This window comes from Thermobia domestica, chromosome 1 (assembly GCF_964235325.1).
Source record: "Thermobia domestica chromosome 1, izTheDome1.hap1.1, whole genome shotgun sequence".
NCBI lineage: Eukaryota > Metazoa > Arthropoda > Insecta > Zygentoma > Lepismatidae > Thermobia > Thermobia domestica.
Genome location: NC_137454.1, coordinates 264263220 through 264286149, shown reverse-complemented (window position 1 = coordinate 264286149; position 22930 = coordinate 264263220). Strand labels below are relative to the sequence as shown.

Sequence of the window (22930 nt, the reverse complement as noted above, 5' to 3'; positions counted from 1 at the left end):
AGTGCTACGTTAGTTCTGTTTCCTGGCATAAAAATTTTCGTTAGTGCTGTTAAACTTCACGAATTGGAGCAACTTCAAATTGGGTCCGGCCAACTTAAAATCTGGTTTAACGTCCCACGATTATGCACCAAGGCTAAGGGAGAACGGTCGTGGGGCCAAAGATTTGGGCCGTATAACAATACGGGAAGAGCAAATTACTTGTGAGTTCAAGTCTGTACTTTTGTCAACATTAATTGAATATGTATATTCTGCATTTATAAGTAGCAAGATCTAGAATGATGAAAAAAAATAAAACTTTCTGTGCATGCCTTGAAACGGCTATCCTACCTTGTAGGCTTCCCTTCTGTCACAGTTGATAAAAGTGATTTATTTGACGATTTTAAATGAAAACAGGCATATTGCAGAACCATAACTCGGAATTTTTCAATTTATCGGAACAAAAGTATTACATCCAGAGGAAGAATCGAATCCTTCTTGAGAGAAACCAGACTTGGAAACCAATATACCTGAGATTGTATAACTTACCGGAACCAAAGTATTAGATCTGAAGAAAGAATCGCTGTTTCAATCTACTGAAAGTAACCGAAATAGAACCAAACTGCTTATCTATCAGTAATACCAAAAGAATTTTAATTGTTGGAGTCGCAGATGTTGCTCTGGCGGGAGAATAGATTATTTTGTTTTTGTTTTCATTATTGGATTACATCTATTATATAAAAGAGAACGCACAAATCCTTTGTTAGCTCATCACGCTAATACGGCTGAACCAATTTCTTTCATTTTTGGGGGGTTATTAGGATTTGGACCCTAGATGGTTTTTATCATATCACTTTAATTTTTAATTACCAGTGTCTTGAGATAATTGACCATTCAAGTGTCCATAACGTACAAATCCTTTGTTAGTTCATCATAGGTATAAAAATAAACGTATTTATATGCAACCCGCATGACCGTGTCACTCGGCGGGTTAACATAAATGACAGGCGATATAATGTTAACATTTACTGCAATTTGAAAGCGAAAAAGTAAAAATTATCTAAGTAACAAAGTTTATTGCGTTCCGGGGTGACCGCAGCGAAGCGGGGTGAACGCTGCTAGTCTATTATATAAAAGAGAACGCACAAATCCTTTGTTAGCTCATCACGCTAATACGGCTGAACCAATTTCTTTCATTTTTGGGGGGTTATTAGGATTTGGACCCTAGATGGTTTTTATCATATCACTTTAATTTTTAATTACCAGTGTCTTGAGATAATTGACCATTCAAGTGTCCATAACGTACAAATCCTTTGTTAGTTCATCATAGGTATAAAAATAAACGTATTTATATGCAACCCGCATGACCGTGTCACTCGGCGGGTTAACATAAATGACAGGCGATATAATGTTAACATTTACTGCAATCTACTATGGTTTTTATCATATCACTTGAAAGCGAAAAAGTAAAAATTATCTAAGTAACAAAGTTTATTGCGTTCCGGGGTGACCGCAGCGAAGCGGGGCGGGTTAACATAAATGACAGGCGATATAATGTTAACATTTACTGCAATCTTCTATGGTTTTTATCATATCACTTGAAAGCGAAAAAGTAAAAATTATCTAAGTAACAACGTTTATTGCGTTCCGGGGTGACCGCAGCGAAGCGGGGTGAACGCTGCTAGTATGAGATAAACGAGTTCAGTTACAACCAAATTGTGGCTACATTGACTTCTTGGAAGACACACGTGCTTAAATTAGATGCAGCTTGAATTAGAGGTCTGCACGGGCCGGAATTTTTAGCCCGGGTCCGGCCCAGCCGGTGAATTTATAATGTGATTCCCGACCCGTGTCCGAAAGATATTTTAGCATTTAAGCCCGAGCCCGGCCCGAGCTCGTGTGATAATCAAATGAGCCCAAATTACAGAAACTTAATAATTAACCCTTAATTAGTCGCATGCGGAATTTTGTTCCGCACTTTTACATTTTTGTTTTTGTTTTCATTACTTTCGATCGTATGCTTTTGAACTTTTGTCTAGCTGTCTTTTAAAGTTTCATGATTAAAAAAATACATATTTGAATTGTTGCCCAAGCCACTAGTGAATATTTTGTTATTTATTTCGGAGTAATGCATTTTGCGGAGCAAAGTTCCGCGCGCGACTAAGTAAGTTACCCTTTTTTTCTCCTAAAAATTCTACGCTTTCTTTCAGTTTATTGTTTTTAGCTGATAACAATTAAGCGAAGAGCAACAGGAAGACCAAATATTGTTGTGTCAAGTGTCAAAAATTTGTGTGCAGTGAGCATAAAGAAACTGTCACATATAGCAAAGAATGTAATCATAAAGATAGAGTGAAGGAACCTGAAGACGAGGATATGTAAGTAGTATGGATATGTAAACCGAGAGAGAAAAGCATAATTTATTTGAATGTTTCAAAATACATAAAAACTATATTTCTTATCAGATCTAACTATGCATGTTATTATTCTTGTTATTTGAGAAAAAAACAGAATAGTTCCTTCATTGTTTAGGTATTTATGTCTAACGTATTTTTATATTAGTTTAGGTCTTCATAGCATAAAATAAATTAAGACGCCTATTAAAACAAATATTTTAACCTAAAATTAAATATTTTTTTAAAAAAAAAACAAATATTACACGAGTTTTATTATGTAGTTATTATGCGGAACAAAAGTCCGCACGCGACTAATTAAGTAACTTTTTTCACGCGACTAGTTAAGGGTTAACGCAAAATTGTACTTTTATTTACAGCAATTAGAGGTTTAATTTTGAAGTTGTGCTTTAAAAGTTCTCCAGAAAGAACGGTTCAATAAATATCGTTGTACAGTATATTTACAAAGTTAGGCCCGAGAAATATGGTTGTATATTTAAAAATTTATTGTCCGAGCCCGGCCCGAAGTGATAAATGCTTTATAGGCCCGAATCCTTTCCTCAGACCGGGTCAGGCTTAGGAACGCGGGCTCGGCCCGAGCCCGTGCAGACCTCTAGCTTGAATACAGTGGTGAAAATTGTAAAGTAAGTATATAACTCTTTCAATAGCAATATGTTTCTTGTGTATTGATTCTTAAGGTTATAATAAAGCACTTTGATTTCCATTGAGGCAAAAAAGTACCTTCATCTCAGATATTGTTCAAACTTTGTTTATGAAAACTACAGGTATAGACCAATGTGGTTTTAATGGACACGTACTTTGTATTTTCTAAGGAAGTGTTATTTAAAAAAAAAAAAAAAAAAAAAAAAGTTCTTGCGAAATAATTGGACACCAAAGATAGCAAGTAAAAATTATGAAGTGAAGCCAACATGGAAATTAGTTTGGAGCCCAGCATTCAGTTGTGGAGACTGGTAGTTATAATTCTTGTTGTGCTATGTGTGGTACGTACGGATAGGCCCCACTAACGTTTAATTTTTAAATTGTTTTTATATCAATCGTTTGATCAGGTATGATTAACAGTTTTTAACGTTTGATCAACTTTACTAACATAAATATAAGCTATATTTTGTAGCGGTGGTTAACTACACGCTAGCTCCCTTCACGCCAGACTCAAAAATTTTCGATGTCAAGCGTTTGATCAAGTTTCGAAGATATATAACTAACTAACTAACTTACTCTATGGCCTATGGAACCCGGAGGTTCAATGCCGGGTTCACAAAAGCTCTCCACTGACTTCTATCCTTAGCTAACTGCATCCAGTTTCTACTTTGTATTCCAATCTCTGCGAGATCCATTTTAATATTGTCCTCCCATCTGCGCCTAGATCTTCCTAATGGTCGTTTTCCGATTGGTCTTCCAGTCAAGACTTTGAAAGCGTTTCTACTTTCTTCCATTCTATCTACATGACCTGCCCACCTAAGCCTCCTAGACTTCACGACCCTAACAATGTTGGGTAAACCATATATATTATGTAGTTCCTCGTTCTGAAGTTTCCGCCATTCCCGTTCCTCTTGGGTCCGAATATTCGTCTCAGGATCTTGTTCTCAAATACTTTCAGTCTATGTTCTTCCCTCAGAGTAAGTGACCATGTTTCGCAGCCATACAAAACAACAGGCATGATTACCGTTTTGTATATTTTAAGCTTCAAATTCCTCGACAGAATTCGCGACGACAAGAGATTTTGAACCGAATAGTAACACGAATTCCCTGCTTTTAGTCGACATTTAATTTCTTCGTGAATATGATTTTCCTCTGTTAATATTAATCCTAGATATTTGAAACTATCCACTTTATCAAAAGTATTATTTACTATTTTAACGCATCCATAATTTGCTGTATTCCGGTCCCGACGCACTTCCATGTATTTAGTTTTATCTGCATTTACTTCTAAACCCATGTCCCTGCAAACGTTTAATAAGATCTCTGCATTTCTTTCTATTGTTCTCCTATCATCACCTATTAAATTTACATCATCAGCATATGCCATAACCTGGTGAATACCGTTCAACTGTAGGCCCTGGTTGCTATCTTTGATTTTCCTTATAGCGTATTCCAGAACGAAGTTAAATAAAAATGGCGACAATGCATCTCCTTGTTTCAGGCCATTTTCGACGTGAAAGCTCGTGGACAAAAATTTTCCTACCCGGACTTTACTTCGGGATTCATTTAAACATATCTTAATTAATCTAATTAGCTTTCTCGGTGTTCCAAGTTCTGTAAGAACGTTGTATAATGTTTCTCTCCTAACCGTGTCGCACGCCTTTCTAAAATCAATAAATAGTTGATGTACCGGGGTATTATATTCCCACTTTTTTTCGAGTATTTGGCGAATGGTAAATATTTGATCGATAGTTGATCGATTCCGTTTAAATCCGCATTGATAATCTCCAATAATTTCATCTGCGTATGAGGTCAGTCTTGCTAATAGAATATTCGAAGATATATAAGGGTTAGAAAAGGGAGGCAGTCCCCTACACCTCTGATTCAACTTTTTCTTATGTCAGTCGTTTGATCATAGTTTGATCAGGTGTGACCAGTTATTTTTAACGTTTGGTCAGTTTTTCAGAGATAAGCTATATTTACTAGGCGGCTAGCTACGCGCTAGCCCCCCATCACGCCGATTCGATTTTTTTTTTAATAATCGTTTGATCAGGTTTGCTCAACATTTCATCTACTTTTCACTAACATCATCTACATTTCATCTACATTTCCAACATTTCACTAACAGAGCAATAAAAGGTCTCAAACGGGGGGTTAGCCCACTACACCACCAATTCGACTCTATTATGTCAATCGTTTGATCAGGTACTATCAACAGTTTTTAACGCTTGATCAGCTTTACTAAGACAAATATAAGCTATATTTAGTAGAGTTGGCTAACTACTCAAAATCAAGCCAGAATCGAAATCTTTCGATGTTAATCGTTTGATTAGGTTTGGTTAATAATTTCCAACATTTAATCAACTTTACTAACAGAGGTATACAGGATATAAAAAAGAAAAGAAAATGAAACAATGCTACATTGCTACTTACTAAGAGAAACATTCTTTTTGCACACACACACACACACACACACACACATATATATATATATATATATATATATATATATATATATATATATATATATATATATATATAGATATAGATAGATAGATAGATAGATAGATAGATAGATAGATAGATAGATAGATAGATAAAATTAAAATAAATCGGAATTCAGTATGCTACGAGGATTGACAATAATGTCTTCCCTGATGAAAATGGATGCAGAAAGTGAGTGTATTTGTTTATTTTATTTTATTTATTTATTTTTTTTTTTTTACTTTCAATAACAAATTTTTAATATACATAGATATTTTTGGGAATTACATTACAAATGCATCCACACGGTTAAAAATGCGTTCATATCACCATTCAGAGTGTGTGCCTTATGTCTAAAGCAATCTGTGATGTAGTTTTTATGATGATTAAACAATTTTGCTGGTGAGGGGAACATAATGATATGTCACATTGTCTAACCGAGTACACTGCAAAATAAGATTCACCATTCCCATGCAAAACAACGCAATGACACATACCAAACAATCTGTTATATGCAGTTAGATTACCAAAACTAAACTACCTACATTTTGTTCGGGGTTTAATTCCAAACGATTTCACTTCATAATTCAACTTCATGGAAGGGAGGCCTTACAATTACGTTCGGCCGAACCGCTTAGTCAAGCAGCAAATCTATGTAATTAGGATACAGATACGCAGCATCAATGCAATATCTGAAAAGATAGAATTTCTCAGTTCCTCGATTCTGAAATAAAAAAATCTACTCTGTAAAAAACCTCATACAAAGGAGTAAATGTCATTCAACTTGCTAAGAAATATAATCATGTAATTTATCACTATTTAATTTTACTATACTTATCTAACGTTAGTTTAAATATTCATATTTACTTTTAGTATCTTAATGTCACCACCTAGGGTTGAAGCCATTTTAAAGATGCTCTCATTCTTGAAGTTTAACAGCATTAACGAAACTTTTTATGACAGAAAACAGCACTAACGATGGTCAAAATTTGGTGGTTTGGCGACAAGTGTCGGGCTGTGTGAGTTGGCTGGACCCATTTTGAAGTTGCTCTAATTCGTGAACTTCAATACCACTAACGAGGCATTTTGGGGCAGAAAACAGCATTAACGTAGAGCTAACGATGGACGAAATTTAGTGAAGTTTGGTAACAAGTGGCAGGCTAAGTAAAGTTCGCCGAACCCATTTGGTTGCTCTAATTCGTGTAGTTTAGCAGCACTAACGGAAATCTTTACGGCAGAAAACAGCACTAACGTAGCACTAACGCTCATCAAAATTTGGTGAGGTTTTTCCACAAGTGGCGGGGCAATTTCACGCTGAAGCCATTTTAAAGATGCTCTCATTCTTGAAGTTTAGCAGCACTAACGAACATTTTCATGTAAGGAAACAGCACTAACGTTCCACTAACGATGGACGAAATTTCGTGAGTTTTTTCGATAAGTGGCGGACCAACTTCACGCTGAAGCCATTTTGATGATCCTCTAATTCTTGAAGTTTGACAGCACTAACGAATTTTTGTCAGAAAACAGCACTAACGTAGCACTAACGATGGTCAAAATTTGGTGAAGTTTGGCGACAAGTGGCGGGCTGCGTGAAGTTGGCTGCATACATTTGAAGTTGTTCTAATTCGTGAAGATTAGCAGCACTAAAGAAAAATTTTATGGCAGAAAACAGCACTAACGTAGCACTAACGCTCATCACAATTTGCTGAAGTTTGGGGACAACTGGCGGGCTGCGTGAAGTTGGCCGGGTCCATTTTGAAGTTGCTCTAATTCATGAACTTTAACAGCACTAACGAAACTTTTTACGGCAGAAAACAGCACTAACGTAGCACTAACGATGGGCGAAATTTGGTGAAGTTTGGTAGGAAGTGGCGGGCTGCGTGAAGTTGGCCGGACCCGTTTTGATTTTTCTCTAATTCGTGAAGTTTAGCAGCACTAACGAAAATTCTTACGGCAGAAAACAGCACTAACGTAGCACTAACGCTCGTCAAAATTTGGTGATTTTTTTTCGAGAAATCGCGGGCCAACTTCACGCTGAAGCCATTTTGAAGATGCTCTAATTCTTCAAGTTTAGCAGCTCCAACGAAAATTTTTATGACAGAAAACAGCACTAACGTAGCACTAACGATGGTCAAAATTTGGTGAAGTTTGGCGACTAGTGGCGGGCTGCGTGAAGTTGGCCGGGCAAATTTTGAAGTTGCTCTAATTCGTGAAGTTTAATAGCGCTAACGAAACATTTTACGTCAGAAAACAGCACTAACGTAGCACTAACGCTCGTCAAAATTTGGTGAAGTTTGGCGACTAGTGGCGGGCTGCGTGATGTTGGCCGGGCCCATTTTGAAGTTGCACTAATTCGTGAAGATTAGCAGCACTAACGAAACTTTTTACGGCAGAAAACAGCACTTGCGTAGCTCTAATGATGGACGAAATTTGGTGAAGTTTGGTAGTAAGTGGCAAGGTGCGTGAAGTTGGCCGGGCCCGTTTCAATTTTGCCCTAATTCGTGAAGATTAGCAGCACTAACGAAACTTTTTACGGCAGAAAACAGCACTAGCGTAGCACTAACGCTGGTCAAAATTTGGTGAATTTTGGCGACAAGTGGCAGGCCAACTTCACGCTGAAGCCATTTTGAAGATGATCTAATTTTTGAAGTTTAGCAGCACTAACGAAAATTTTTATGGCAGAAAACAGCACTAACGTAGCACTAACGTTCGTCAAATTTGGTGAAGTTTGGCGACTAGTGGCGGGCTGCGTGAAATTGGCCGGGACCATTTTGAAGTTGCTCTAATTCGTGAACTTTAAGAGCACTAACGAAACTTTTTACGGCAGAAAACAGCACTAACGTAGCACTAAGGATGGTCGAAATTTGGTTAAGTTTGGTAGTTAGTGGCGGGCTGCGTGAAGTTGGCCGGACCCGTTTTGGTTTTGCTCTTATTCGTGAAGTTTAGCAGCACTAACGAAACTTTTACGGCAGAAAACAGCAGTAACGTAGCACTAACGCTTGTCAAAATTTGGTGAATTTTGGCGACAAGTGGCGGGCCAACTTCACGCACCTTAAAAGCTAATGGATCCAAGTTAATCTACGACATTACTTCATAGTGAAATTTTTGATTCGCCGTAGGGGCTGAAGGTGGCTTTGGAGATATAACATTTTCGCTTTATTTTGACCTAAGGAATAGCGCCTTGTTATCCCTTGGCGGCATTTTTAGAACACCCTATAAAACTAATTTACTAAATTTAATATATTAGACTTTCCAATAAAATATAGATAACCATGTAAGTTCTATATGTAATAAGTAGCAAACAGTTTTGTGGTTGATTACTCTAATTTGAATTAGTGCGCGGAAGCGCTACTTTGAAAAAGTTTATATAATTAAGCCTAGTTCAAACTAAAATTTCTTTGATGTATGCTATTCATTCAGAGAAATCCCGAGTGAACTAAAATAAGATTGCATTTTTGAAATCATCGTAAATATAGACTTGACTTAGAAGTATTTGCGTTGTAATAGATTTAATATTTACTACTTACCCATTTATTTAGTAACTACTTATATACGTAAGTTCTTTACTTTTTTAAAAAATAGAGGAACAAAGCAGTTTGTCTTGTATTATTTTATGGAGCATCCGTAGAATAAAACTCTCCTGCCAACTTCATCATTTTAAAACAGAATTTCATTCATTCATCCTTACTCATCCGAAAATATCCCCACCAGAAAGATTATTATGAAAGAACCTCTGAATTAAATTAACCACAGTATTCGAAAATACTGAATATCAATCAGCAAATTTCACGAAACAGTGCTCTTCAATTACAATAGCTTTTACAATTCAGTTTTGCAGTTTTTATTGTTCACTCTTCTCTGTCCTGTTCAAAACAACTTTATTCTAAGTTATTAATCGAGGCTTACGGTTTCTAATCTAGATATTCAAGAAACTTAATTTACATAGATACAGAAACTACAATGACACACGACTGTTTCGTAATATAATTTACTGTTTACAGGTAAACCTGGAGAACCTGTTCCAGTCAAGTCTGAAAGAGAGATATTTGAATACATTGATTACCCATATAAGGAGCCATGGGAAAGAAATATGTAAATTTGTGTGTGAGTATCTTTTTGAAATGCTACCAATGTACTGAGCAAAAGTTAATGAATACCACCAAAATAGTAGCATTACGGAATTTAAAATTGACACTGCATTAAATTACTTTTTAAAGAAGAAGTGAAAAATATTCAAATCCACAATCAGTACCTGTAGCAAAATCTAACAAGTTACAGTAGTTGATATTCTTTGGGAGAAACAGTTATAATAAATGAAGGATTAATCTGTTACATCTGTTTCAGTATAAGATTATATAGTACCACATTGTCCCAAATCTTTCCCATTTGATTGTTTTATTTCATATTCTCTATTGTTTATTTGATATATGATACCGCATAGTAAGTTTGTGCATAATTTCTGTGTTATTTGTGTAACTAAGAATAAAGTAACTTATTTATAATTTGTGAAAATTATTCTGAATATTACTTTTTTTAGTTGTTATGGAAATTTGGATATTTCATGTGTTATAATTCTTGAAAGTTAAATTAATGGATTTCAAATTAAATGCACGAAGTGTTGTTAAGAAAGTAGAGTTCTCTTAACGACTTTTCAAATTAAATGAAAAAGCATCTCTATTGTAAACAATATACTTCCTCGTTTGCATCGACACAAAAAAGACAAACCAATGCACGTACAAATTGGATCACAAGTAATGAATATCAAAGCACAATAAACATTAAAAAAAAAAAAAGCTTTAGCACTTTTACAGCTCATTGGAAATAATATATTGAACTATTGAAGATGTCGTGTGCTTGTAATTTGTAGAAAGTATTAACCTATTTCCAGGTAAAGTGAATAAAAGTTCGTGCATAGAAAATGAGAATGTTGAATTTAATGAAGAATACTTCAAAATCTTTTCTGCTTGTTTGTTTTTTGATCGGTTAACTATACTCAATTTCTTAATATCGTTACTCGACTTTCGTTGAAAGTCTACTCAGTTTCGAAGTTCCAAAATGACTCAAATTTTGTTGAAATGTGGTCCCTCTGTTATATCATCCCAGTGCCCTATTCTCCGCTATTAAAAATTGCCTATTTTTCATTTTATTTTATTTATTTTATTTTATTTTATTTCTTTTATTTTTAAGCACATCGTTCGAATAGTAATCAGTCCTATATCCCAGAGTATCACAGTTTCTGTTTCCCGCGGTTTTTCTTTAATATTGTTATTCTTAAGAAGTTATGCGTTTTGAAAACAGTTTAACAACCCATATTCATACATCAAGAGAACGATAAGAAAGTTTAATTTTCTTCGAGTTCCCCCGCTTCTGCCCACATTCTTATTTCATCAAATCCATTAATCAATGCCTGCATAACCCTCACTATATATAATCGTGAATGCACATAAGGAATTCAGTAAATATTTAATTTTACATTCGTTCTTCAGTTTTCTGGGAATACTACAGTTTCCTCCCACTTTATTCCCTTATTAATAATCTAACGGTGGTAATCCTGAATTCATAGAAAATAACTTTTTTTAAGAGAAAATAGCTTTTAAAATAGTTTTCCTCCACGACGTCCATCATTAATTAATAAAACTGTTAGTACTACCTAGCGACAAAATTCTGAATTAAGCATTAGTTCACTCGTAGAGGTTGGTAAATTCAGACGCTCGTGAGACAGTTTTCTATGTATTACGGTAAGTAAATTGTACTAACAAAAGTAAAACATAGCGATCTCTCGGTTATGTGTTTACTACTTCAATAGGTTAATATTTATCACTAGCCGTACCCTCTCTCTGATATCTATCCTGAATAAATGCCAATAATCTGGTAATCACATGCTAATCCCTAATATTATAAATTATGTGTTTCTTATTATGACAACAAAACATAACAATATATCCATTAAGATAGTAATAATTCATAATCATAGCATTACTTAATGAAACCTATAATTCCAGGTATCTGATAAGTCTCTATCATGTATTTTCGTTGTTCTCAGCTCGCAAGTTTAGAAAAGAAAGTAACTCAAAGTATCAATAAAAAGAGTTAATAGTTAACGCTGTTAGTTCAGATGATTCCAGGCAAATCTAAATGATATTAATAAGCACACCATTTGTAGATGCTTAAAAGACTCGGTATTACCATGTATTTATAAAATAAATTATTTTTATTTTCAAATTCATATAGATAACACTAAGCATATTATCTTCGATCTAATGTAATATGTAACTTTATTCTGTAGCACATTTTTCTACGCTCTTCAAAGTTACTAACCAACTAGTTCTTCAAAGAGAAAAGTGTTGTTTTTCGAACCAGAAAATATAGTATGAACATTTGTACGTAATAAGTCATAGATGAAGTATTAGTTATTAATACTTCATACTTGATATTGTAGTATATTTCAAACACAAAATATAAAATAACCGTAACTTATTGTGTGCAATTAAATAGGAAAAATGTGTGCATGATTTTCTATTAGCTCACAAATCTCAGATTGATATGGAGAAAAGTACTTTGACTTTGCGTAGGTTTGGTAAACTACCTAGAATAATTATTCCGACAGGGAAAGAAAATGCAGATAATGAGGTCTCGCCAAAAACGGGTAATTTGTTAGAGCAATGTTTAGGCCCCATGTTTGTGTTAACACAAAGTATTTTCATTCCTCCTAGAGCTAAGGCTTACGTGGAAGTTAAACTTATCAATTCTAGGACTGTAAAAGAGTATTTACTAGAACCTAATAGGCAATTGGAAGAAAAATTAGGAATTTTGATTCCTAGAGCTGTTTTATCGAAAGAACAACTTTTCATTCCTATTATTAACCCATTTGTGTATAAGATCACACTAGACAAAAATAAAGTTGTAAGTTTTGGAGATGTCATATCTGAAAAGCAACTTAGTTGCTTTCATTCCACACCAGACGAAGTTGTCAGAAATTAAAAAAAAAAAAAGACAAAAGTTATTTGATAAAACAAAAATCGATATATGGAAAACCGCAACACGGGAAATTAAAGAGAAACTTTTAGACTTGATTTTTCGTTATGCAGATGTTTTCGCTTGGAGAGAGAGTTCTTTGGGAAAAGTGAAAAACTATGAGCACCACATAGAAGTCATCACATAAAATTGACACTCCGTTTAACAAAGCCCAGTATTCAGTGCCGGCGGCCTTAAGACCAAAAATAAGAGAACAGATCAATATCTTGTTGGATCAAGACGTGATCGATACTGCAGAAAGCCCATATAATTCTCCGGTGCTATTTGTTAAGAAAAAGAACAGGAATCTGAGAATTTGTTTGGATTCGAGATTGCTGAATAAACATGCAGTGCTACAAAGCGTTGTTTTACCTCCCATCTATGATATTTTGTCTACAATTGGAGGAAGAATCTACTACTATAGTTTGGACGTCAAAAATGCGTTTCACACTATTCCCATTGCAGAGCATTCTAGGGATGTGACGGCATTTAATATTCCCCATAGATCGGGAGCTTTCGTTATTGTTCTCTTCCCCAAGATTGTTTAAATAGTACGGCAGTGTACAATAGAATTATGACAATGGCACTCGCAAATGTTTTCCTATGCATGTTATGCATTGTATAGGTGACACAATGTAGCACAAATTCGCAGGAACAAATGCTACAAATTTTAGAGAAATATTTTATAGGTTAAGAAAAATGGGACTCAGGCTTTCTGTCGAAAAATGCACATTTCTCTATGAAGGAATTATTGAATTAGGACATAATTTATCTCGATTTGTGTATAAGATCTGAGACAAAATAATCAACTCTATAAAGACCTATCAGCCACCCACTACTGTTAAAAAGTTAAAGAGCTTTTTAGGGTTTATGGACCATATAAGGAAATTGATAAAGAACTATGCAGAAATAACAGCCTTTACAGAGGTTGATGCGCAGAAATGTAAAATTCGAGTGGAAAGAACAGGAGGCCAGTTTTCAACAACTCAAAGCAGGACTCATGGAAACCCCAACTCTAAAGCCTTACAACCCGAAAAAACCCTAGCCTTGTTCACAGATGCCTCAAGAAAATCGATTTCTGCGATTTTGGTGCTGTGTGAGGAGGATAATCAATGGTACCCAATTAGTTACTACAGCAGAAATTTAAGAGATTCAGAGAAAATTTTGACATCTATTCTTTGGAACTGTTAGCTATTCTCAGTGCTTTCAAAGCGCTCAAAGTCTTTCTGATTAGCAGAGATTTTTTTCTTTTTACGGATAATAAAGTGATTTCATATTTAAAGAATACACCTAATCTACCATCAAAACTAGCACGTTGGCAGTTACAAATGGCGGAATTTTCGTATATACCAGTTTATATAAAAAGTGACAAAAATATGGCGGATTGTTTGTTAAGGGAAACTAATATTCCTCCTACTTCAGAGGATTTTAAAATTGACGAACTAGATACATTTATAGCGTTTACAGATGAGATAGATGTGGCAAAATTGCAAAAAGAAGACAAATTTATTTCTCCTATATTTGCTACCTTGGAGGGACAGCCAGCAGAAGACCCAAAACTGGAACGTTAGTCATTTTACTACGAAATTAGAAATGGTAAATTATTTCGAAAACAAAAATATCCAGGAGGATACAGATACCTTTTGTGCATACCATTCTCTTTGAGAAATTGTCTTTGACCAGCTACATAATGTTAAATTAAGAGGTGCACACTTTTCATCCTCAAAATGTTACTCAGCCGCGTTAACAAGATTTATATGCCTAACCTTAAGCAATTTATTCAACAGAAGTGTCAACAGTGTATTTCCTGTCAAGTTAACAAAAGTCGTACAAGCAGAATTCCATTGCACGCGCAAACATTTCCATCATATAATCCAATGGAAACAATCTTTTTGGACGAATTTGGCCCTATACCTGTATCAAGTACATACCGACACATGTGTTAACAGCCGTTGACGCCTGCACAAGATATGACATAGCACGCAGCATTCCAGATATATCAACTGAGTCAATAGTACAAGTGTTGTATGAAATCATACAGTTATTTGGAGTACCACGGCAGATTGTTTTAGACAGATTAGCCGCACACAAATCTAAAATTATGCAAGAGTTTGCGGATAGATTTGGCATTCACTTACATTTAGCGAATACAGCCAGTCATTACACTGTGGGAGCAGCGGAACGAACTAACGGTATCATATAGAATTGTTTACATAATATTGATCGTAAAATGACATCGTGGAATACACAACTACAAAATTTATTTTCAATAAATTCTCACATCCACCAGAGAACAAGATATTCACCACACTACTAATTTTTGGTTGGAATGCTAGAACACTGCTTGATCATGAATTAGACATACCATGTCAATACGTTGACAACGAAATTCGTATCAAAAGTGTTCAGAATGCGCGACAATCGCAATTTACTGAAGAGATTTAGAACACAAGCCTATTTTGAACGGAAGTTTGCAAACCCTCAATACAAAGTTGGACAGAAAGTTTTAATACAAAGATTGAATTCAAAACCAGGAATTCCAGCTTGCTTTGGACATAAATTCAGTATTCAAGAAGAAATTTTGTCCAAGCTTAATGAAAATTCGTATGAAATTAAGTACAAAACCCCTCGAAATGGTTGGAAAGTTGATTCATTTAATATCAAGAGAATCAAGGCATTTTGTAAAAATACAGAAAGAAGATAAGTCAGCACATTAGTGTAACCCATTTTGGAATTAGAACAGGAGATTACTAACAAGGTGATGGGACTATTCATTCTTTCCTGTATTGATATTAATCAGTGAGTTCGTGCGCTGATAACCAAACACGCTTACAGACAATCATGAAAATATGATTTGTCATTTCCTTTCAATAACAACATAGGATCCAATGCCTTCTGTATTCTTTACATTTCTCTATTCTATGGATATAATAGGAATCGTTTTCTTATTTTTCGTGAAGTAAGGAAAATCCAAAATTACAGTATAATTACACTTACAGTGATTATATTCATTTATATTAAATAAATTTGTTCTTATTCCTGTAGTAGAGCATGTATTGAAAGATTTCGTTTTTTCTTCCTTTCAGATGTTTTGGCTTCTAATCACTATTCTATTCCAAGTCAAATACATTTCTTCAGATTGGATTATTGAAAACAATAAACATTCTACTTTAGCAAAATTGGGAATTGCTATTTCAGAATCAGGATATGCAGTTTACAATACTGACACAGTTTATACCACCTTAAGAATCCATCTAGACACTGATCACACGAATTTGGTTAACAACACTTGTGTTACTGAAGCAAAATTTATTGATGAGATTATTTCGAAAGAACAAGAATTTTATTCACAATTACGAACTGTTATTCCTTGTGCATTTCAATACTCAAATAATTCTCTACATTGTTTACACCAACACCGCTCTACCCGATCAATTATTTTTTGGCTTTTAGGAATTTCTTCCTTTGGCTTCTCGGCCTATAACTTTTTTGAAACTCAAAAGATAAATAATTCTTAGAACATTCTTCAAGAACATGACGATTATCTGAACTTCGAACTAAATAATATTAAGAAATCTTTTAATCACCAAATCAAAATTGTTCATGGAGTAGTTCTTCCTGTTAAAAATGCTCTGTTACAGGTGCAAACTCAAACTTCTGAACTCTTTGTGGAATAATAACAAAGGAAAAACTATTTTTAGCTATGTATAATTATCATGAATCACGGGAAAAAGTCCGAGATATTTTAACGGACATTTTACAAAATTGTAGATATGCAAAATTACTTATAGAATTTTAAATGCAATTCAGGTACTCAATAACACAGTACAGTGTAATACAGTGTAAATAGTGAAGTATATTCTTTTAAGTGAACACTGCAAATATTTCAACAGTGCAAAATAATTATTTTTATATAGCATATTTTTCATGTTTGGTGATTTCATTTCTTATATTGGACTATTATGTGGACAGTGGACTCCTGAATATTGCAACAATCCCCTTGTGTTTATTTTGTTTCAACAGGGAAACAAATTAGAGCGGGGGAATGTAGTATACCAATTTTTTAAAAAAAACGAAAATATTGGAAAATTTGTGTAAAGAGTCCAAAGCTGGCTAAAGTACAAAATATTAACTGTCTGAATTGAATGAATTAAGTCAGGGTTCTTTCCAGGATCTAGTCCTCTTTATTGAAATAAGCCCAAAACTTATTTTATTCTATCAAACATACACGTGGAACTCCCAAACAAAGAAATACGAAAGGCATGCCGATTGCATTCCGCAGTTTTATATAAAAGGACCATCAACGTTTACTTGACACAAGTCAACTCAAGTCTATACTTCAGTTCTAGACTTGCCATTCGCCTTAGGAGTTGAGCTCCCTTGTGGGTAAGCGGTTAGCGTACGCGCTTTTGGCCTGGAAGACCCGGGTTTGATTCCCGCTGAGAGCTCATGTGGTTCGGATTCCACGTTAATCAGTAGGTGCTGATATAGCCTCGCTGCTGAAAGGGACGATAAACTAACATCAACTCAACTCACGTTAGGAGTTACATAAGCTACAGAGGCGGAGTCTTCGAGGTTTACTACAGCTACCACAAGGATTACAATGTAAGTGCCTTTTCATATTACCTTATCTGATAGTTTTAGATTCCTTGCTTCGTATCTCGAGCACAGCATTTATACTCATTATAAGAACGACCAATGAAATTAAAACCTTCTTTATCACTCAACTATTAGTTTTCTATTATCTTCAATCCATGTTTATCTCTATCTCTCGCAACATTCAGTGAGAAATCAACTTAAGATTTAGATAGACGGAGAACCTATAGTCAAGGGTTCGAGTCGCAGTTTACTCCCCAATATTAAGTATTCTTCACAGAATGACAATACAACGAGTTCTTAACAACGAACTTCTTCCAGAAGTGAGATGAATAAATAACAAATAAATGAATAAATAAATAAAATCTACCTTCTCGCAATCCTATCTCCATCTTTACTGGGATCCTACAAAAATTCATTTTAATCATTTTAACAATGAACTGCCTATGGAAGTGATCCAAGCAAAATTGTCAAGCATACGATCGAGTTCAAAATAAATATTATGATGCTCGTACGAGCGCAGGAAACAGAATCATAAGCTAGAATTGAACCCAAAAACTCAAGGAATTTTATTATGATCACACAGTGTTCATTGAGTAGCTAGAATCGAACCCAAAAACTCAGGGAAGAGGAGCATAAGCTAGATTCGAACTCTGAAACTCAGAGATTTTTTTACAGGGGCACGTTTCAACAAGGAGCTTTTAGTGTAATCACACACAATGTTCTAAATTTGTCAAGCAAATAGTCCAATTAAAAAATACGAAAGGAGTGAAAATTCTACATGGGAGCCATGAAGGCCATTCTCCACAGGGGCCATCCTTCTTCCACAGGACCCATTCTTCTTCTCCGTGAACCATAAGGGTCAAGAACCACAGCCAAATGTCATTCAACTTTCCAGGGAAAATATCATTCCAACCAGTACATATGTTGGAATCAAGGGGCGGAAGAAGGGAATAATAGTTTCTCTAATAAATAGACATGACAAGAATATTAACTAGTACAAGAATCGGCCCCTTAGTGTACATTCTTGTCGATTCCTGCTGTAGACATCTCATTTTAAACACAAAAGGTAGGGAAAATATAACAAAAATATTGATGTGACCAACTTAGAAATTATTTCTACATAAGAAATAAAATTTTTGTTGTTCAAAACAATTCGTCAATTATTGTGTAAAAAATGGATTTATTAAAGTCATATTAGCATCCACTTTGCAGTGACGGTATGTCTTCATCACTGAAAAACCACAGGTGGTATGTCTTCATCACTGAGAGACCAGAGGCAGTATGGCATACCACTGCATACCGTCTCACTTCGACCATTGGTATAGGGTCTTGGGAGGGGGTATGTATAGCTCGCCTTAAAATTTTTAATTCTCATTTACGGTATAAGATTTTGGACGGTGTTATTCTCTTTGGTGAGGTTTTATTAGTTTATGAGTTCCAGAACATGAGTCAATGATGAGCTAAATTTTGGATCATCCCTTAAATTTAGCAGGGTTCAAGATTCAGTTTTGATTGGTGGATTTCGAATCACGACATCTAATTGTCCAATAGTGTGCCCCTGAACATATATATTTATTCTCTGAGAAGGCGAAAAGAGGAGAAGTGCGATCTGGACCTGGTAAGTAACTCTTAAATAATTATAACAGTTTCAACGTTTTCGTTCGTGGATTAAGCCTTTTGCACCCAGGTTATTTGTGGCGTTTTCCTACATTTTCAGTTAGTGGCTTATTGCTCAAAAATTATTTACCCGATTGATATAGTTAAGGCCTTGCGTTTTTAGAATAGAGATGTGGCTATCTTTTGGTGTAAGTTACATTGCAGTGTTGCCAACGGGAGGGAAATTATTGAGGAAAATGTAGGGGTTAAAATTTACATTAAAATCCCTAACCGAATTTCAAGATTTTTTGTAGTTGGAACCACTGTCGCAATATGAGTCCAAGTCACCTAAAAAGTTCTTTGGTGTGTTGACCAGATACGGTGAAAACTTGAAGTCGCTGGCTGCCATACAAAGAAAGAAAGAAACATTCTCTGTCGTCATGCACATGAAATTTTGACACTTTCTACGTCTCAGAAGCAAAAATCAAGAGATATACCGGGGCTACAACTTCCCTAATAATCGTATTGAAACTTTTTTATGGTGCGTTCTTTAGGCCAAAATGGAGGCTTTCAAATAGTGGTACGTTTGTTTAAATATAGCCAGCAAGGGGGAAATAATAGAGGGGGAAAAGGAAAAATTTCCGAATTTTTCGCCTAAAATCGGGAATTAATTTTTTGGCTGGAAACACTGCCACCAGACAGACGCAAACTATCTGAAAATAAACCTTCGTACCCCACTAATATATCCTACAAATATGGCGATATCTAACAAAGTAAGCATGGAATTTAAAAAATATATATTCTACCTCAGAAATTCACCATTTTCTTACCATTTACAGAACATGGTTCATTATATACCTGAACTGTACTTCCCCTAATTATTCTACTGAAACTATTTATGGTGCATTGTGTAGGCTAAGGATGAGCCTTTCAGACAGTGATACGTTTGTTTGAATGTAGCCAACAAGAGGGAAATAACAGAGACAAAAAGGGAATTTTTTCAAAATTTCCCCCTAAAATCGGGAATTTTTGTACCTAGCAATACTGCTACCAGACACATGCAAACTATCTTAAAATAAACATTGGTACATCACTAATATATCCTACATGTATCATGGCGATATTTAAGAAACAATACTTCTAATTTCAAACAAGATTACGGTAAACAGAAAAGTAGGGGAAAACTAGAAAAATCAAGGGTTAGAACCTAAATAGGATTTTTCCTGCGCCCCCTAATTACCCCATTGTAACGATCTGTACCCGCTTTTGTTCAGTAAGGCCGAATGTTCGACTGGCGTAAGTTGACTTGCACTCGGACGTATAGGTACGGATTTATAAACAAAAATTTCGATTTTTGTCCAAATTTAGGAAAATTTTAATTTCTCTAGTTGCAACGCTGCGTGCGGGTCGGTCCAATTGATGTCAGCAATTAGGTATCCATCCAAGGTATCTACCTGACAAGTCTTAAGATATATCTACAACGAAGGAAACTACAGGAAAAAAAGAAAAATTCGAATATTCACGAATTTTTGACCTTGGGCTGAAATTTGAGAAGGAATTTCGACACCCAGCAAAAAAAAAAAACTAATATGATAAACTATGGTCCAACCATATTTGGCCAAAAATATCCCTGTATCTTAATTAGTGTCCATACAGGAGCGAAATTAAAAAGTGAGAACGAGTGCGTGCCATTTTCGCCATCTGGGTCCGAAAGGGTTTTAATAAAACGCTGAAAATATTTAAATGCTTCTTTGTGTGTTGACTTATAGACATGATTTTTAAAACCAAACGTCAGCGGTTGTTGTATCATGTTACTTTGTTTTACTACAAGTGTATACATATACCTTGTCAACAAATTCATGAAAAGTAAACATTGATATCCTTTTCTTATTGCTTATTGAACATGTAGTAATTGCAAAGATGCACTGTTTTGTAATTTATGCTATTTTCGTAGAGCGATTTATGATCATTACCTTGATGTCACGGGTTACAAAAGCTAGATTGCCGAATAGTGACATGATCCTCACAGAAAGATTTCGTTGTGATAGAATTGTTAAGTGTGTCGTAATTGGAAGAAATATATCGACTACTAAAAGGATGTCATGTACTATTGATGTGCCAGTATATTTGGAGAAACGTATTTCGAGCTCATAAATCATGATTTTAGTAACGTCATGACAGCGTTTAGGCATTCAAATTGCTTGTTGCATACTGTTTAGGTTCATGATTCATGATGTTCTCAATATTGTGTAGTTTTTGTAAGCGTCGTTCTGAGTGGTTCTTATTGACATCATTCATTAGGTTACTCACTTTTGATTGGCTGATAGTCACATCACTCAATAATGTACACTTTTCTGACCTACATACAAATGTAATTTTCATTTTTCAAATGCTACACTAGCGAAGATTGTTGATCGAACTGAGTGTGCATTTTTTTTATGAGTGTGAATTTTAAAACTTCTGCTCAACCAGTTATCGTTCATCGAATTTAAGGTAAGTTCACAAGATACTTGGAAAATTGAATGTTCAGATTTTATCCTGAGACAAGTTTACAAATTTTTCGAAAACATTGTCATTCAATATTAGTGGTGCGATTCTTGAACCTCATTTTTCGAAAACTATGTAGTGCATGAGAATTTGTTACGCGCTGTTATTATAAGCAGTGCATCAGAACGAAATTATTTTGTTCTTGAGAATTTAGCACCAACGCGCTATTATCAATTTCTAGATTTACAAAGTTTTACTTTTTCGAAAACTAGGCATGAAAAATGAAATGCAAACTTTCAATTTCACGTCCCATGATTGTGTCCTTTAGGTGAATTAAAGTTACGATAATTAAAGCAAGTGAATTATGATGGAAGAACTGGTGGAACGACAAAGTGGAAGGAAAAGGGGAGTACCCACGAATACGGTGTCGAGGATTGGATCAGGGACCTCACGCATAGGACACGATGGCTTAATGATAGGTAAGTGCTTTATCATTAAGCCATCGTGCCCTATAAAACCACTTACGACATATTATATTGTTTGATTGATTTAGTTTAGTGTCCCTTGCAGCAGCAAGGCTAGGACTTACAGCTTAACATGGAATCCGAGCTCTCTCCGGGTATTGGACCCGGGTCTTTCACACCGGAGGCCCGTACACTAACCGCTTAGCTCTAAAAGTGCATGGAAACTTGATAGAAATGTTATACTATATAGATTTACAAAGCACACGCATGAGATTTTGTTTTCTTGGAAATTACACTTTTGCAACGTCAATGTTCATCGTAAAACTCGCTAACTCTTCATTTTAAAGTCCGGTGTCAGAAACAAATGTTTACTACAATGATTCTCTGTTACACAGAACACATCTCAGCACAGTTAGAAACTATTCCATTCATTCATGCATTCTTTTTATCACTACATAATCCTAAGTCAATTACAAGTAAATGTCTTCATTGATGTATATCACCCTTACTAAATAGGGTCCTGGGTTTGATTTCCTGTACGACAGCAATAAAGTGTCCCTTTCAGCAGCGGGTTTATTTTCTTGAACCGCATTCATTTTGATTTCTCGGAAACTGCGCATGAGAATTTACTGCTGACGTAATTCGTTTAGAGTTTATAAACTGTGAACAGAATAAGAAAATCGTTTTTCTTTGATTCTGAGTTTTCACAATTTTATTTTCTTAAAAACTACACATGAGAACTTTTATCAATGGTTGGATTCAATACTTTGAGTTTATAAATTTCGCGTGAAAATTATTTTTCTCTCAGGATTGATTATTTAGTCATTTTGATATGGTTAAACGTTTTTTTCTCTCTCTTTCTTTAATAACACATGTACAGCCACTAGCATAATTATCTCCCCCCGAGTGCTCTATTCCATTCCTTAATGTCCACACATTTGCAATTGTGAAAACGCCTGAAGAGATGCAACCCAACTTACTCGAAAGTTTTCTCGGCATTGACGGCAAACACTGAGCCAGGTGTTTATGCAGGTAAAGTTGTATAGTAGGTGAATAATGAAACAGTTCTCCATTCTAGGGTGAATCTCTATGGGTCGAATCGTGTTGTCTAATGAACACAATATGATAATCTCAATTTTGCTGTTCATGTGGTTTGGATTCCACGTTAATCAGTAGGTCCACGTCTCATATAGCCTCGCTGCTGAACGGGACGTTAAACTCAAACTGAACTCAATTTTGCTGTGTATGTAATATATTATT

The 22930-nt window shown here is 35.1% G+C and overlaps 1 protein-coding gene across 5 annotated transcripts in view; it reads left to right on the top strand.

Annotated features, from left to right (window-relative positions):
- The window catches only part of LOC145660824 (DNA polymerase beta-like), a 550409-nt gene extending 533061 nt beyond the window's left edge, over positions 1 to 17348 (top strand). The window contains exons 6-7 of one of the 5 annotated variants that reach the window (XM_081726267.1): positions 9512 to 9614; positions 15611 to 17348. In XM_081726267.1, coding sequence (XP_081582393.1) covers positions 9512 to 9614; positions 15611 to 15675 — 168 coding nt within the window. In that variant the 3' untranslated portion in view covers positions 15676 to 17348. Of the gene's footprint in view, positions 1 to 9511; positions 10418 to 15610 lie in introns of those variants that run through there. The other 4 variants (XM_081726247.1, XM_081726263.1, XM_081726259.1 and 1 more) reach the window with 4 other exon arrangements.
- The last annotated feature ends 5582 nt before the right edge of the window (positions 17349 to 22930 follow it).